This window comes from Gadus macrocephalus, chromosome 12, assembly GCF_031168955.1.
Source record: "Gadus macrocephalus chromosome 12, ASM3116895v1".
NCBI classification, from domain to species: domain Eukaryota; kingdom Metazoa; phylum Chordata; class Actinopteri; order Gadiformes; family Gadidae; genus Gadus; species Gadus macrocephalus.
The window spans coordinates 6,214,730-6,232,229 of record NC_082393.1 but is presented as its reverse complement, the minus strand read 5'-3'; the positions used below and the strand labels follow the sequence as shown (position 1 = coordinate 6,232,229).

General features: G+C 48.3%; 2 protein-coding genes across 8 annotated transcripts in view; both read left to right on the top strand.

Moving 5' to 3' along the window:
• herc2 (HECT and RLD domain containing E3 ubiquitin protein ligase 2) overlaps positions 1-8,024 on the top strand; it is a 69,342-nt gene extending 61,318 nt beyond the window's left edge. For all 7 annotated transcript variants that reach the window (XM_060066252.1, XM_060066253.1, XM_060066251.1 and 4 more), the window contains 7 exons: positions 446-587; positions 935-1,129; positions 1,635-1,747; positions 4,194-4,384; positions 4,690-4,795; positions 5,809-6,021; positions 7,035-8,024. In XM_060066252.1, coding sequence (XP_059922235.1) covers positions 446-587; positions 935-1,129; positions 1,635-1,747; positions 4,194-4,384; positions 4,690-4,795; positions 5,809-6,021; positions 7,035-7,307 — 1,233 coding nt within the window. In that variant the 3' untranslated portion in view covers positions 7,308-8,024. The remainder of the gene's footprint in view (positions 1-445; positions 588-934; positions 1,130-1,634; positions 1,748-4,193; positions 4,385-4,689; positions 4,796-5,808; positions 6,022-7,034) is intronic.
• Positions 8,025-10,409: 2,385 nt separating this feature from the next.
• Positions 10,410-17,500, top strand: part of oca2 (oculocutaneous albinism II) — a 44,894-nt gene continuing 37,803 nt past the window's right edge. The window contains 6 exon segments of the mRNA XM_060067520.1: positions 10,410-10,884; positions 12,834-13,078; positions 15,089-15,184; positions 15,649-15,837; positions 16,401-16,458; positions 17,093-17,165. Coding sequence (XP_059923503.1) covers positions 12,843-13,078; positions 15,089-15,184; positions 15,649-15,837; positions 16,401-16,458; positions 17,093-17,165 — 652 coding nt within the window. The 5' untranslated portion in view covers positions 10,410-10,884; positions 12,834-12,842.

The window sequence follows — 17,500 nt, the reverse complement described above, 5'->3', positions numbered from 1 at the left end:
CTGGACTGCACTCCTCCTCCCCTCCCCACGCCCCCGAGCAGCTTTGCACTCCATCGTGCTGCACGCAGCCTCCACCCCCAGAAGTTAATCCACAGCCTCGTCTTTCCCTCGCTCCTCACTCTCCCTCGCTCTCTCTTCAACTCTCTTTATTTCCGTGTTTCGTTTTATCCTTCTCCTTTCTTATTTCTTATGTTTCTGGCTTGCCTGAGGTGTCTGTCTCTCCCCCTCCCTCCCTCCCTCCCTCTATCCTCTCTCCCCCTCCCACTGCTTCCCCTCGGAGGGTGAGAGAGCCACATCACAAATCAACCCCCCCCCCCCCCTTTTTCCCCTTCTCTTCTCCCCTTTTCTCTTTTCTATTTCTCTCCTCCTCCTCCCTGAAGGGCGAGAGCCGATAGATCACCCAAGTCACGGTTCGCTCTCTCCCCCCCCCCCCCCCCCCCTGCAGGTGAAGCGGTCCCGTAGTAAAGGGGGTCTGGCCGGCCCCGATGGCACCAAGTCGGTGTTTGGTCAGATGTGCTCCAAGATGAGCTCCTTCAGTCCCGACAGCCTGCTGCTGCCCCACCGCGTCTGGAAGGTCAAGTTCGTGGGTAGGTGTCCCCCCCCCCCGTCCCCCCCCCCGGGCGGGGATGGCGGGGGTCCTGACTGTCCCTCTTCAAATTGTCCCTCCTGTGCACGGTGGCGGTGAATCAGCAGTGAGGCTGCGAGGGTCACACAGAACACCAGAATGTGTCTGGTGTTATTTAAAGACTTTGCCTTCACACGTTATGTTTCGTGACTATATATTTAACAAACGAATCCGTTTGGCAGTGGACACTTGAGAGGATCCTTGTGCATTCTGCAGGGGTTTTTATGGGCACGCATTTTTAAGAATTGAGTTTCTCCCTTGTTCATCCCCTCACTCACCTCTCCACCGCCCTCCCCTCTCTCCCTCCAGGTGAGTCCGTGGACGACTGTGGCGGGGGCTACAGCGAGTCCATCGCCGAGATGTGCGAGGAGCTGCAGAACGGGCTCACGCCGCTCCTCATCGTCACGCCCAACGGACGCGACGAGTCCGGCGCCAACCGGGACTGCTTCCTGCTCAACCCCGCCGCCAAGTCCCCGCTGCACATGAACATGTTCCGTTTCTTAGGTAACCTTAAATCTGTGAATCTGACGCCTGCGCACCTTTTATACCGGACCCCATTCTAGTGATGAAGTAACCCATTGAAAAGAAGAGTAAGGGGAGCAAGCTACACGAAATGTTCAAGAAGTTTAGCTCTAGCTGCACAGGAAGTGGACAGGAAGTCTAGCCAGCTACACAGGACATTGGACAAGAAGTGTAGTTCGCTATGCAGGAAGTGGACAGGAAGTGTAATCTGAAGTTTAGCTAGTTATACCGGAAGTGGACTGGAAGTATAAGATGAAGTTTAGCTAGTTATACATGAAGTGTGCAGCGAGCGACTTATGCAGCGAGCTTTACTACGTACATTGAAGGCAAAACAAGGGAAGAGACTGAACCATGGGGATAATTGAACGAATGTCTCTGATGAATATCCTCATTACCTTTCTTTAATGAATGTCTTTAAAAGAGTCTCCTAATTAAATTTTCCTTAATGAAGGTCTGTATTTAATATGGCTAATGAATGTGTGTGCAGGTGTGCTCCTGGGCATCGCCATCCGCACAGGCAGCCCCCTGAGTCTGAACCTGGCCGAGCCGGTGTGGAAACAGCTGGCCGGGATGAACCTCACCATCGCAGACCTCAGCGAGGTAGGCCACCCCAAACCCGTACCCACCCAACAAGCTTAGAACTTCTCTGCTCTGTTGTTATTATTATGTACTCACTGCTTAATTAGTATTGGAGTATTAGTAGTATCGATGCTATACCACTTTGATACTTGGTACTGGGTTTTATACAGTACTACTTGAATACTAGGATTTGAGGGTACTTGGAAAAAACGTTTTTTGGGATAGGAATCCCACCTTCCCTGTGAACTCCCTCAGCTTAGGTGTTTACATAACTTTATGAAAGCGCTCAAGCCTCCTTATCTGTTCAATAAGAGGTATTCTGTAGAGGACACATTCCTGGCCAGATTACAACCTAAAGCTGCTCTTTGAGTACCAGCAGCAAAACTCACGGTCGCAGAGTGCCAGAAACCAGAATAGCCCCAGAATCAAGCACTCTTTAAAGGACCTATTTGTAACCAATGTACTGTACTGAATCTCAAAATGACCACGATGTGTCATCAGAGAGGAAGGAAACATACTGTTCTCGCCGACAGCGATGCTACAGCCAGTAGGATCTCCTTTAAATGTCCGTTCTGGGTCGGAACGTTTGTTTTTGTCTTTTCCTGCGTGTTGTGATCCACCATTCTAATTCAAACAAATTGGAACACAAACACATCGTGCTGAAACCACGGAAGCAGGCAAACTAACTGGATCAACTGAGATTGTACTAGATTTTACCCAACTTAAATAGCCTCGTCCTCCTTTGAGAAGGCTCCATGTCCAGAGCTATGCTCAAACACGGGTAAATCTTGGAGCTGCATTCAAAGATGGAGACTGCTTGGAGAACGCAGAGATTCGAAGACGTATGCCACCTTAGCTGGTTTATAATTCGCAAAAAGGAAAAAATCCAAATGTAGCTGATCAACTAACATTGTTGCACTTGTCTCATCTTGGGTTTGTGTTCGCTCCGCAACCTGGCAACCCCTGTGAGCTTCAGGTCTTCAGATTTGGGTGGGCAGAGACAACTCTTGAATTTGGGTTGCAGTACCCATTTTACCTCAACAAGATTGTAGTTTGTCTTCAAGCACACAGATTAGCCGGCACTACTTTCAGCGCTGGGATTGTTAGGCTACCTGGGATGCACCACCCACCGGCTGCCCTCCGCCGAGACTTCCCAGCCGGGAGCAGGTGATCGTATAATTGCGTGAGCTGCGCCTCACCGGTAGTCTAAATCACAGTGCCAAAAATAGTGGCACATTATCTGTGTGTTTGGAGGCACATCGTAATGGCAGACGTTATGATTAAGCGACTATTCGGAACGCATCGGAAGTCTTTCGAGGGGAAATTAAAAGTGTTTTCCCCTCACATGCACAGGAGCTATGCTACAGTAACTCTGCACGTCAATGGAAGTGGCCAATGGTGCAATGGTGAATTTGGAGATGAAAAACAGAATTAAGTTTGTCTTGAGTCTGGGCAAGACAAGCAAAGGCATATATCGGCGTGTCTCTTTCAACATCCAAATTCATAATTAATCTGGAAAGTAAACCACGGTTTTTGAGGTCATTTGAATGTAAATAAACTGCCAGAGTGCCCCACAGAGACCCCCCCCCCCCCCCCCCCCCCCCCCCCTACAGAGGTCCATGGCCCCTTTCCTAGAACCGCGTCGTCGTTAAGCCGACAAAGCTCTTATCCAGCGTGACTTACATGTGAGACAATCTCACCATACCATCAAAATTTGATGCTATAAAAAAAAGTAACATTTCAATAAAACAACAGAGCGATGTGAAGCTCTAGGAATCAGACCCACTGAACTGCGCATCTTCCCTCGGGTAGAAGGCCTTTTTGTGGCGGAGGCGTTGCTCTGAGCTGGCTCATGTGCTCCAGTTTTCCCCTCGGCGTGTGGGCCGCGGGGGAGACCTCCCAGAGCACGCTGCTATCATGAGCCTGGGCGACAGCGCAGGAAGCGAGGAGGAGCTCCTCCGCTCCACAAAGACTCCCTCTGTCTCCTCGCTGTAGCCTTGAGACGCTGGAAAGGTTGAGGAGACGGGAGCGCGGCACAAGACCGCGCAGGCGTGCACCTCAGGGAGCAGACTGCAGGCCACGCACGGGCACAAGAACAAGAACACAACACAATCACGCACACCGTTTGTACAGGATGCATAGCCAATGTTGACACTAAAATCTTTCTATAGGGATAGTGTTATGGTTACAGTGGCTAGTGTGCTGCTCCCCCATACAAGATCAACCAGTAGGGGATCCTAGAGCTAGACGCCCCCTAAGATAGATTTAGATTTAGATTCAACTTTATTGTCACCCTAACCTCTGCCTGTTCCCTAATTACATGCATCTGGTGATCTCATTGGATACCATACCGCAAAAATGTATTTCACAATCTCAATCTTGGCCCGAACCATGAGGCAAGCGTTTCCCATGACGACCCTTGACCCCTTGGCGTGTGTGTGTGTGTGTGTGTGTGTGTTCCCGGCAGGTGGACAAAGACTTCATCCCGGGCCTGATGTACATCCGGGACAACGAGGCGACGGCGGATGAGTTTGAGGGCATGACGCTGCCCTTCACGGTGCCCAACGCCAGCGGGCAGGACATCCAGCTCAGCTCCAAGCACGCCCACATCACCCTGGAGAACCGCGCCGAGTACGTCCGCCTGGCCATCAACTACAGGTGAGCAGGGGGGAGGGGCCTGGTCGGCATGGATACACCTGGGAGGTTCTCTGTCGGTGGAGCGGTCAGCTATAACACACTCGTTGGATACAGAGGGACGCTCCCACATTTTTAAACGTTGTTGTTGTTGTTGTTTGGGTGAGGTTTTGATTTGCCATGTGACCTGATGAAATGTCTCCCTTTCTTCTGTCCCCCTCCCTCCTCTTCTCTCCTTCTCTTCCCAACCCTGTACTTCCTTTCTCCTCTCCACTCCTCTCCAACCCTCCTTTCTCCTCCTCCTCCTCCTCCTCCTCCTCCTCCTCCAGACTCCATGAGTTTGACGAGCAGGTGTCGGCGGTGCGGGAGGGGATGGCGCGGGTCGTGCCTGTACCCCTCCTCTCTCTCTTCACCGGCTATGAACTGGAGACCATGGTAAACACAGTTTGTTTGTCTGTGTGTGTTTGTTTGTTTTCTGCGTGAAGGCCTCCAAGCTCTCTCACGTGTTCAATGCTTCCATAGTATCAGCTGTGTCCATTTCTCGTACCTTTTGCTCTTAACTCACCCTGTTCTCCTACCCCCCCACCCTCTCCCCTAACTCACCCTGTTCTCCTACCCCCCCCACCCTCTCCCCTAACTCACCCTGTTCTCCTACCCCCCCACCCTCTCCCCTAACTCACCCTGTTCTCCTACCCCCCCACCCTCTCCCCTAACTCACCCTGTTCTCCTACCCCCCCACCCTCTCCCCTAACTCACCCTGTTCTCCTACCCCCCCACCCTCTCCCCTAACTCACCCTGTTCTCCTACCCCCCCCACCCTCTCCCCTAACTCACCCTGTTCTCCTACCCCCCCCACCCTCTCCCCTAACTCACCCTGTTCTCCTACCCCCCCCACCCTCTCCCCTAACTCACCCTGTTCTCCTACCCCCCCACCCTCTCCCCTAACTCACCCTGTTCTCCTACCCCCCCACCCTCTCCCCTAACTCACCCTGTTCTCCTACCCCCCCACCCTCTCCCCTAACTCACCCTGTTCTCCTACCCCCCCACCCTCTCCCCTAACTCACCCTGTTCTCCTACCCCCCCACCCTCTGATCTACCGCTCTTTCCACTACCCCACCCACTCTCTCCCCTACCACACCCCCTTTACCTTTCTCCTCCCTCTTCTCTTCTACACCCCCCCCCACCCCCCCCCCCCACACACTCTCATCTACCAAACCACTCGCTCCCCCACTCTCTGCCCTACCTCACCCTCCTCTCTACCCCCACCCTTATCACCCTTATTTACCCTATCCTCTTCTACACCCTCTCTCATCCACCTCTCTCCCCCGTACAACACCCACCCTCCCTTAATCCTCCCTCTCCCCTTACCCATCCTCTCCCCCCATACTCCCCTCTCATGTCCCCCACCTTCTCTCTTGCCCCCCCACCCACCTCCCCCCTCCCCCTCAGGTGTGTGGCAGCCCGGACATCCCCCTCCACCTGCTCAAGTCGGTGGCCACCTACAAGGGCGTGGAGCCCACGTCCCCGCTCATCCACTGGTTCTGGGAGGTGATGGAGTCCTTCTCCACCACGGAGCGCTCGCTGTTCCTCCGGTTCGTCTGGGGACGCACGCGCCTGCCCCGCACCATCGCAGACTTCCGGGGACGGGACTTTGTTGTACAGGTGAGCCACCGGTGGACGTTGTCCGGGTTTTGTCTGGGTTTGGGTTGCAACACTTTTAAAAGCTTTCCGGTTATCTTCCGTGACGATCCCTGCAGGTCAAACACTTATCACTAAGATAATTGGCCCAAATGCCTACGGTCGTATTATGAGGAGTCGTCTCTTGCATCGAAACACAAAGGAAAGTGCCGTTATCAAGGTCTGTTCCAAAAGGTTTTGGATGGTTTTGAAAATGGTAAATGGACTGCATTTATAAAGCGCTTTTTTGTAGGGGCCACCCAAGTTCAGCATTCATGCACACATTCACACACCGACGGTGACGGCTGTCGCCTTACACCATGTAAGGCGACAGCCAGCATGTCGGGAGCAGTTAGGGTTTGATGCCTTGCTCAGGGACACCTCGACGCTCAGCTAGGAGGAGCCGGGGATCAAACTAGCAACCTTGCGGTTACTCCCGGGTCACTTGACCAGAGGGGGCGCCATTCCTAACGTTGGATTCAGGGTTTTGTCCTTTAACCACTGGACGGCTCCAGGTCCAGGATATCGGAGGCACTGCCGTGTTGTAACTCCAGCTTCTCCCTTAGCCCAGCCTAATATCACTCACCACCTCTGGCCGCCAATTAGCATAACCTCCAGATGGCGGAGCCCAAATCCAGAGCAGGACTCCCTACTTTCAGGGTGTGAAATGTCAGCCTCTGCTCTTTAAAGGGCAAGCACATGTTACGTCAAACTACAGGGACCGTCCTGAAGCAGCACCGCCAGTCAGTAGGCATCACCTGGGCTGAGTTGGCCATCACAGGTGTTATAAAAGAAAAACCCAACAACAGTCTTTTTTCCATTTAGGGGCTATGATGCTGTCCAGGCTTTCGCTCTCTCCCCCACCAAGCGGGGGGGGGAGGTTGTAGCCAGAATTGTTGGTTGACGTTAGAACTCTTATAAAGTCTTCCCTTGCCTGACGGACCTGTCTTCTGCTTGTGTCGTGATTGGTTCTCCCCCCCCCCCCCCCACCCCCTTAGGTGCTGGACAAGTACAACCCCCCGGACCACTTCCTCCCGGAGTCGTACACCTGCTTCTTCCTGCTGAAGCTTCCCCGCTACTCGTGCCGGCAGGTGCTGGAGGAGAAGCTCAAGTACGCCATCCACTTCTGCAAGTCCATCGACACGGACGACTACGCCCGCATCGCGCTGTCGGGCGAGCCGGCGGCCGACGACAGCAGCGAGGACTCGGACAACGAGGACGCCGACTCCTTCGCGTCCGACTCCACGCAGGACTACCTGACAGGCCACTGAGCCCCCCCCCTCGGCGTCTGAGGTGGAGGGCAGCCATGTTTATAAGATCTGAAGTATGTAGTTATGTATGTAAACACGTTTGTCGTACACGTGGTGTAAACCAAGCGAGCAAAGAGGGGGGGGGTGGAGAAGAAACATGTGCAATCAGCCCCCCTCTGAGGGCACTCTGAGCCGCAACAGGATGTTGGACAGGAAGTTGAACAGGAAGTGGAGATGTTGGAGACTTTATGAAGTTCTTGGAGCCGCCACGAGGATGAATGATGAAGATGACGAGGATGATGATGATGATGTTATTGTTGTGTTTTCTGAAAAATTATGTATATTAGAGTTTAAAATAGCATAGAAACTCACGCCAAGAACTGCGCTAGCCCTCTCACTGGCTCCTAGTCTGTACATAGAAATCAACGTGTGATTAAGACAAATATAAGTAGAGTTATCGATTACGTTCATGGCGGGGGTCTCTTTATAGAGTTCCTTTTTTTTTTTTAACGACGATAAAGGGGTTTGTTTTGTCCTTCAGAACTGACTAGCGGGTTCTTTTACAAATCCTGTACCCACCATCGACCGCCCTCATTACCTATGTGCACTGTCTCCATGACGAATGTATATATAATATGATTGTGCCATGTATTCACGAGAAAAACAAAGCTCATTCCGGTGTAATCAATGTTAATATGTTTCTGTGAATAAATTTAAATTAAAAGAACATGAACTGTGTTCGTTTGTATTTCTTGATGTCTTCAAACTGCCCAGGTGGGTTCAAGAATTCCTTATATTACAAAAACGTTTAGCCTGCTTTATGGATCACATTAATGCCTCGGCCTATCATTTTTAAATGGGATGGAAATCCGCAATGTATCTCCTTGAGTATATGTTACGTGTGGATTAAGCTTGGCCTGACTGTTAAAATGCGTGCTCGTGTGTTCGACAATTGGGTCACAGGTTTATTTCAGTCGGCAGGCCTGTCTTGCTTTCTACTTTGGGTTTTTGTTTTCCTCCGAATACTTATTTCTGCTCCCTGAAACACTCTTAAATGTCCATTTGTGGCAATATAACCACCATAATCATGGATGAATGCCCTAAATTAGCCGATCCTGTTACATCTGTGTTTGTTATGTGGAATTACAGAAACCAAGCGTTAAGCGCATAGCGCGCCAATCTGTCGGCGTGCGAACCGGATCGCTCCAGTGGGTTTCCAGTGTATCGTTAGTGTTCGCAGGGCCCCTCACGTGCTGAAGGGGGAGAACCTGATGTCGGTACGTCACCCTGGGCTCAGATCTCCTGGTACTCTGGGTCTCGTGCTGGAGCTTGGACACGCATTCCTCCGAGTGTGTAATACCAGCCGCGCCTAATAGGCCTATGGTGGTGTCTTTTCACCAGCAGAGTGGTTCAAAGATCTCCTCACACACGGTTGAGCAAGGGAGAGGGAAATATAACAGGACAGTTTAATTTGGCTTAACAATCGTAAGCATTCTTGGGAGACTAAGCTCTGTCCCACCCCCCCCCCCCCCCCCTCTCACACACACACACACACACACACACACACACACACACACACACACATACACGTCCGTTATAATGGCAAAGTACACTATGGTGAGAGTCAGGTGATTCCAGTAGGCTACAGTCTGGTCTGGGAGGGAGGCTTAGTCCCTACCAACCCTCTCCTTCTAGGAAATGTTACGTAACTATTTAATTTAAAAGATTTTGGACATTCCAATATTTGTGTGCAGGGCCGACGGACTACGGGGGAAAGTGAGACAGTTGTGGGGGGGCCCAAGGCAGAGGGTGGGCCCGTGGCAATAAAAATAAATAAATATTGAATTATCCACCAGCCCATAGTGTTAGGAGTCGCACACGGCCACGTATGCTCCCCCCCCCCCCCTCAACAATTCAGCGCAGGGGGCTGGTAGGGGGAATTCGGGGGGGGGGGGGGGGCCATAAAGCGCACCGTCCCCGTTCATCGTCCCGCTGCGCCTGGCCGCCTTGTGATCTTCTCCACTCAAGCCTCGATGTTCATCTCTTCCCCACGTCACGAGGTCTCATTCTCTGATGCTGCTGGTCACACACACCTGAGGCAGTATCCATATATTGATGAATAAATCTGTTTCAAGCTGTTGTAGCCAATCGGCTGAACGGCACTCAAGATCGCTTTTTTAGATGGTTGGTTATTTTAATTTTTTCTATATTACTTTGCGAACCAAAAAATGTCAATGGACAAAATGTACCAACACACTATTTCTATTTTACATTTTATCATCCAGGTACATCCAGGAGATTCTTGAATATAAAGTGCATTATAAATAAAATGTGTTATTATTATTATTACATAAAAGTGTGATTTACTCTCTTTATCAAGGGTGTTCTGATCTAGTCTTTTACATTTTCAATAATGTGAGCACTTTTATCCATTGACAAATAATTTGTATGGGGTATTTGTGTTAAACCGCACTAAGCCTTTAAACCAGAATTCTCTCTTTCTTCTTCAGAGGTTGTTGGAGCCCCCTGGCACCGCATCACACTATCTGTTGGTCGTCCATGTGACGCCACAAGCCCTTTTCGAACCCCAGCCCACATTGTTGTAAGTACAGCTGGCCAGCAGGTGACCTGAGCACCTCAATAGAAACGATTGTCTCTGCTTTCTGCTCTTCATGAGTAGGGGAAGATGAGCATACGCCAACAGACTGGACTGGTTGAGCTCCATTGTTTTAGGCAACAACATTTGGTTGTTGCCTATGTTGGTTCAAATTCTTGGCGATGCGAAACCGTATAGAAAATGGAAGCAGAAGATATCTGTTTGGACATAAATATTATAAATATTCAAACACAAACACTGTCCGGGCAACTCAGCATCTCAATCTGATTAAAAAAAAAAAAAAAAAAAAGACTTAAGCCCTGACCTTCGACCTGTCTGACCCCGCAACACCCTAAACCTTCACAATGTCATGTGACGGATTTGGTTTGTTAATAACATGACCTGCCACTCCGTTGCCCTAGCGAAGCCGTTCGTGAACAGTTTATGTTCACACACTCATATTCATGCTCGTTCATGTTTTGTTGCGGGAGGAGGAGAGGAAGGAGGAGGGAGGAGGAAAGAGGAGGGGGAGGCTTGGGGTTTCTTTCTAAGATTCAGGAGAGGATGTGAAACAAGCCTGCTGCCTATTCCACCACTGAAGCCCTCTCTCTCCCACCTCCCTGCACTGGCTCTCCTCCAGGCCACTGACCTGCTGTTCCTCCAGATATACGGCCGAGGAGCTGGTTCCTTAAGTCTCTGAGAACGAGCAGCAGCAGGAGACCCACACAAGGCCTCCGTCCCCACTTCAGACCACCTATAGGCCTTCTCCAAGACCTCCACACAGCCGCCAAGGCTCATGGACTAACTCAAGCCTCCAAATTCGGACTACATACCAGGCGGTAACCCTCCTTCACGTTATTATTAGTATTTTTTTATTTAAACCTTCTTTTTTTTTAAAACCAAGATCCTTTTTTTTTTACCTTCGACATCACCATCATCATCTTCCTCGTTTGTACCTCATCACATCCCATAATAATATTCGACTTCAAAAACACAGACAAGGTATGATTCTATGTTTCTCTTTCTGTGTATGTCTATCATTTCTAGTTCACTAGAAATCCACTTTGCATGCAGTCCAGCTGTTTGTTTTTCAATTTCTTTCTATACTTTCTACATAAATAATTGTTGGATCAGGTTATTTGGTAACCTTGGTTACATTGGATCAATATTTGAATTATAATTCCCTAATCTTATCCAACGTGATTTTACACCAGAAAACCTGTCTAATATTAACAAAGTTTGACAAACTTTAGTAAAAAAAACGTCTGTCAATGCTAAATGCCATCGTTTCTTAAATGACAAAATGTGAATGTAAATAGAGATACACTGTGATGCGATGTCATAAGCTCCCTTCTTGTTTGCCTAATTTCTCGGTCATAACTCCTGCCAATAACTCGGCCACAAACATTAGAAAGTGACCGTCAACATAGGGTGAAATCGGGTGATGACATGCTCATTTCCACCAAGATAATTGAATAGTTCACAGATATTATCAAAGACCAACAACAACCACCCCAACCCCCCCCCCCCCCCCCCCCCCCACACACACACACACACACACACAAAAACACACACACACACCCCCTGCTTGCGAATCACTGATTCAAAACCCTTCAGTTCGAAACCGTGTCTTGTTGAATTAAAAAAATAAATGATTCGATTTGAGGATGAGAGTGCAGAGGTACACAGTAGAGAGAGACAGTATAGAGAGGAAGACCGTATAGAGAGGGACAGTATAGAGAGGAAGAACGTAGAGAGAGAGAGAGACCGTATAGAGAGGAAGACCGTGGAGACAGGACCTGTATAAAGAAAGAGACAGTAAAAAGAAAGACAGCATAAAGAGATGCAGCCGAGAGATTGATTTTTTGAGTCAGGACCTTTTTTTCTTTTTAAATTTGTTTTTATTTATAACTTATTCAGATAATCATATTTTTTTACATCGAATTTCCTGAACAAATCTAGCAAAAATAAGTAGTATTGTCACTACGTTGCAGAACTGGAGATCAGGCGGGATCACATCATTTCTAGCAGCTGAGCTAAAGTTATTCAGCTAAGCCCTGTAACGTGCCTCTCGTGCACCTCCTGACAGATCGCACACTCACTAACTCTCTCACACACACACACACACACACACACACACACACACACACACACACACACATTCACTCAGATACAGAATACACAGACACACATATTCACTCACATATACACAAAGACACACTCACTCACAGAGACACACACTCACTCAAATGCACACACAGTCACACACAGATACACACATACACACGTACGCACATATGCACTCACTCACACATGCAGGCACGCGTACACTCACACACACTCACACAGACACTTACAGAATACTTAAGCTAATGAAGCTAGCTGATTAGCACTTAAAGGCACTCCAATGAGACGCTGTGTGTCTTAGTTTCTCTTTCTTAATGATGACATGACGTAGACATCACTGTGTCTTCTCCATTATGGTGATCTGAGCGGGCAGGGCTCAGCCTTCCAATCACTGATAATATCAGATACAAAGTCATCGTCCTCGTGTTAAACAATGCACATCTCTTCTTGTCCGCAGTCCCGCATTCGTATCTGGTTTTATGATGTAGTGCGAGCAACCAAATCAGTTGGCTCCTTGCAGCCTTTCTCTTAACATACAAAAAGACAGCAATGAAAGACCCCTGTGTCTGCGTGTGTGCTGAAGGCTTAACTTAAACTTTGGCTTAGCCTTCTGTAAGGGCCCAACCTCCCCGGCCCCATAACATGAATTTAGATTTTCCAGTCCCCTCCATTCTGTCCTTGTATAACAAGTATTTGTTTCTGTATTTCATTTCAATAAAGAACATTTAAAAATGTTAAAACATGCTAATTGGTAGAGCTCGTCCCATACCTTCCTGTCTATCTCACGACGACCAATCAGAACGCCCGGTTTATCCCCGCCCCAGGAAGGAGCCATGGTGTACCTGGAGAACACCAGCAACCTGGAGCTGGAGATGACCCCCGGGGCGGGCCAGGGCCACGGGGCCCGCGGCGGCGGGGGGGCGGCGGGGGGGGACTTCGGCGAGCTGCGGCTCCTGGAGGGCTTCTCGGAGCGCCGCGAGTCCCAGAAGCTCCAGGGGAACGCCGCACCCGAGCCCGGGTCCTGCGCCATCCACGTAGACGGCTTCGGCACCGCCCGGCAGGAAGACGGGTACGCCCCCCCTTACTTACCGTTCTCCCCTATGGGCACTGCATGGATTGATGGGTTTTCTGGGTGTCCTGAGCTTTGAGTCATATTTAAAGGTGACGTACTATACCACCAGGTGTGAGCGGGGCTAGCCGCTAAAAGGCGTTTGGAAGATCTGCCTCTTCTGACATCGCATGTATGATGGATAGATGAGCGACGTTTGCTACAGGCCACTGGGTAGGCTGGTAGACTGATCTACCCAAAACATATCTAGTGGAACACGGCCACTTGTGATGTCAGAAGAGGCACATTTTCAAAACGGCTTGTAAACGGCTATTCTCACTAACGCCTGGTGGTATAATATGTCTCCTAAATCTCTTTGCAATTCAGATGACTGTCCTGTACTTTCTGCTGTGACACTGGAATTTCCCATCTGGGATTAAGTATTCCACTCAGTTTATGGTTACAAGGGCTTATGTGTGTTTTTCCACTTCTTGTGACTGGAAGTATGAGAGAATGTTATTATTTGGTACACATATTTGTGTGAATATCTGAGTGAATGGGTGATAATCTGGTGCCCCGTGGTTTGTGACGTTATTGGGTTTAATCTCCGAAATCATTTTCTGATTCGTTGCTCTGAAGCACACAAAGTGAAGTGACAATAGTGGTCTTTGTATCCTCTTCCGCAGCCTGTGGTCTCAGTGGCTTGTTTAACTAATGTTTCACATGAAACGCTGAGCAATAAAACCATCATTGTCCATCGTGGTGTTGAACATTTCCCCTGTGCAGATCTAGACTTTACACACGGCACAGAGCAGCTGACCAGATAGACAGACAAACAGACAGACAGACAGACAGACAGACAGACAGACAGACAGACAGATGAACAGACAGACAGACAGACAGACAGACAGACAGACAGACAGACAGACAGACGAACAGACAGACAGACGAACAGACAGACGAACAGAGAGACAGACGGAAAGATACAAACAAAACACAGAAAGGGAGAGCCAACTCACAAAGACGGACAGAGAAGGAGTCCATCAGACGGAAAAAGGAACACCCAGTCAGATAGACAGACAGGTAGGGAACAGACGGAGACAGGGAGGGAGGGAGGGAGGGAGGGAGGGAGGGAGGGAGGGGAGGGGAGGGCGGACAGACCTATGAAGCTTGTGATGAGCAGCATTTGATCTACTGGTTTGCTGACAACTCTCTGCTAATCTCTTCAAGGACAACATCAGACAGTTTACTAGTGATGGAGAGAAAGCGAGACAGAGAGAGAGAGAGATAGTGAAAGAGAAAGAGAGAGAGAGAGAGAGAGAGACACAAAGAGAGAGAGAGAGAGAGAGAGAGAGAGAGAGAGAGAGAGAGAGAGACACACAAAGAGAGAGAGAGAGAGAGAGAGAGAGAGAGAGAGACACACACAAAGAGAGAGAGAAAGAGAAAGAGAGAGAGAGAGAGAGAGAGAGAGACACAAAGAGAGACACAAAGAGAGAGAGAGAGAGAGAGAGAGAGATAGAGAGAGACACAAAGAGAGAGAGAGAGAGAGAGAGAGAGATAGTACACTGACAATGACTAGAAGTTTGTATTTACATCAATGTTTTATGCCTGTGTGTGTGTGTGTGTGTGTGTGTGTGTGTGTGTGTGTGTGTGTGTGTGTGTGTGTGTGTGTGTGTGTGTGTGTGTGTGTGTGTGTGTGTGTGTGTGTGTGTGTGTGTGTGTGTGTGTGTGTGTGTGTGTTTGAATGTAGACGTGTGAGCATGTGTGTACAAATGGATGTGTGAATGTGTGTTGCCTGTCACCACCCAGTGTGGCTTAACCTGCTGCCCCCCCCCCTGCCCCCCCCCCCCCCCCCTCCCTGCCCACACCTCCTCACCCGCCCCATCGTGTGTCTCTGACCTCCATCCTGGCAGCTGAGTGACCTACTATTTCCCCAAACAAAGATGCCGCTACTGTCGTATTTGTGATTGTTGTTTTAAGTGGTCTTAGGTCTGGTTTTAACTTGGCTCTGTAACTTTGTGTTGTTCTCAGACACAGTTTCAGCGTGGTGAATATCCTCAAAGGGAAATCAAACCAGGGCAACATCACAGAGAGATCCCCGCTGCTGAGATTCTCTCAGGATGAGAGGTGAGTAACCGAACAAAACATTTTACATTATGCAATTTTCTGTCCACTTCAAAACATGAAAAACAAACAAACATCCAATTGTTAGCTTTATTATCTTTTCGGATGACGAGAGATTAAATATTAGATTATACTTGTGTTGGATATGGATGGAAATTGAATGATTACAGCAAGACAAATTGACTGATTCAATGCAATCTCCAACTCATAAGGTCAACCTCGTATTATGGGATGTCGTCTGTTATTAATATTATTTTACCAACATTCAAAACCCTTAAGACCACGACCTTTGACAACGTCGAGAAAAAAAAGAAGAAAAGATTGAACCTAATCCTCAACAAACATTAAAATGTTAACACTAAATACAATGTTGAAAGTTGCTTGTCTTCCACTGGGCAGGGTTCAGGCCGGTTGTTGGATTTTTTTTTGGTCAGTCATGGACGGTTGTTCTCGGTGTGTTTCCTCAGTATGACCTACATGACCGTCCACGACCCCGACTACGCGGGGGAGGCGTGGGAGGCCAGCGGCGTGGACGTGGAGAAGCGCTTCCGCCTCGGCAGCGAGGTCAACAGCCTGTCCCTGTCGCGGTCAGCCTCCTCGGAGAAACACGACCCGCTGGACTTCAGCCTCAACCTCAAACTCATCAGCAACGTCAAGTGAGACGGCGCGCGCCTGGTGACATATTATACCGCCAGGTGCGAGTGGGATTAGCCGCTACAAGCCGTTTTGAAAATCTGCCTCTTGTGACATCACAGGTGGGCGTGTCCACCTAGATGTGTGCTGGATAGATCAGTCTACCAGCTTACCCAGTGGACTGTAGCAAACCTTGCTAATCTATTCGTCATAGTAGGGTGGACATGCTACGATTTCAGAAGAGGCAGATTTTCTAAACGGCTTGTTACGGCCTATCACAGTCACACCTGGTGGTATAACATGTCACCATTAAATGTTACGGGATGCACAACATAATTTATATTGACAAGATTGTTGTAATTTTTTACAACAACGGTTGTCTAGAAAGTCAGCTTAAATGAATAAGGTTTGATCTAAACATTTTTTTTAATAATTATTTTGTACATTCTCCTCCTAACATCAATGTGGTTAGCATTAGATGTTCATTTTTCATGACATGTGTACATCGGACCCATTGGCGCCACTACAGGTTCAAATGAGAACTGCACGAGTATGTTGTTTCCTCACTTCGGTTGTTCTCTTTCAGGTGCTGCTTCAAGATCTCCAAAGTCACCTGCATGTTCGTCATCGTTGTGCTCTGCAGCGTAAGTTCACTATGTGTACTGTACCTGTCATAATATCACAAGTTTATTTCCTGTTAATGAGAATCCTAGGTTGGAAGTGGACATTTATTTCAGTGCACATTGGAGCAGTGAGTGCCAATCTCAGACCCCAAAACATTTTTGAATGGCCTGAAATTAAAAACTCAAACTAATAAACAAATGTAAACACAAAAAAACGGCTCTGTATAAGATCATAGAGCAATAAAACAACCAGATATATTTTGAGTGCAAATTTTTTTTAATTGTAATGAACTGTAACTGATTAAATCAATAACGATATTGGCCCCAATTTGGCGCCGCCGTGTATGATCCATAGTTGTAGTTAAAGTGTATGGCCTGCCCCAAGTGGCACGGAATCAGGGCCGATATAATTTGATTGAGCTATTTCATCAGTCCATAAAGTACGCCACATTTCTAATAAACAAGAAATCTCCAGTTCATGACTTAGGGGTTAATAAGTGTTAGGCTTTGTTACTCACAGAAGATTTAACAGCCCATAATAACCTGTTGCCACTACAGTCCTCCACTGCTGCTCACTAATTAGAGAACATTAGGAGTAGCTAGCTCCCCGTAAGCTTCCAGATGGAAGTATGAATGATTTGGTGTTGTTCTCCAGTTGTTCTTCAGTATGTATCCTGACAGAGACAACCCCACAAGGATGCTGGCCGTCTCCTCCACTGAAAGCTTCTGTATCCATCCGTCTACTCTTTCTTCCACTTGTATATTCTATTAATTATTAAGACTTTTGTCCAACACACGTTTTCCATTGTTTACAAACCAGAGAACCAAAAACTATTTTTTGTGATGTAATATTGAAGAAAAAAAAAGGGTTCTTAAGACATATTGATGCGGAAAATTGATGCGGAAATTGATGTGGAAATTGATGCGGAAATTGATGCGGAAATTGATGTGTTAGGGCAAAAGCTTTAAAGCATAAATTTCTATAATTGACTGTGTTGCTATCATCCTGTATTTCATTGAGGCAGCTCGATAAAGAGATAGACAGCTCGATAGAGAGATAGAC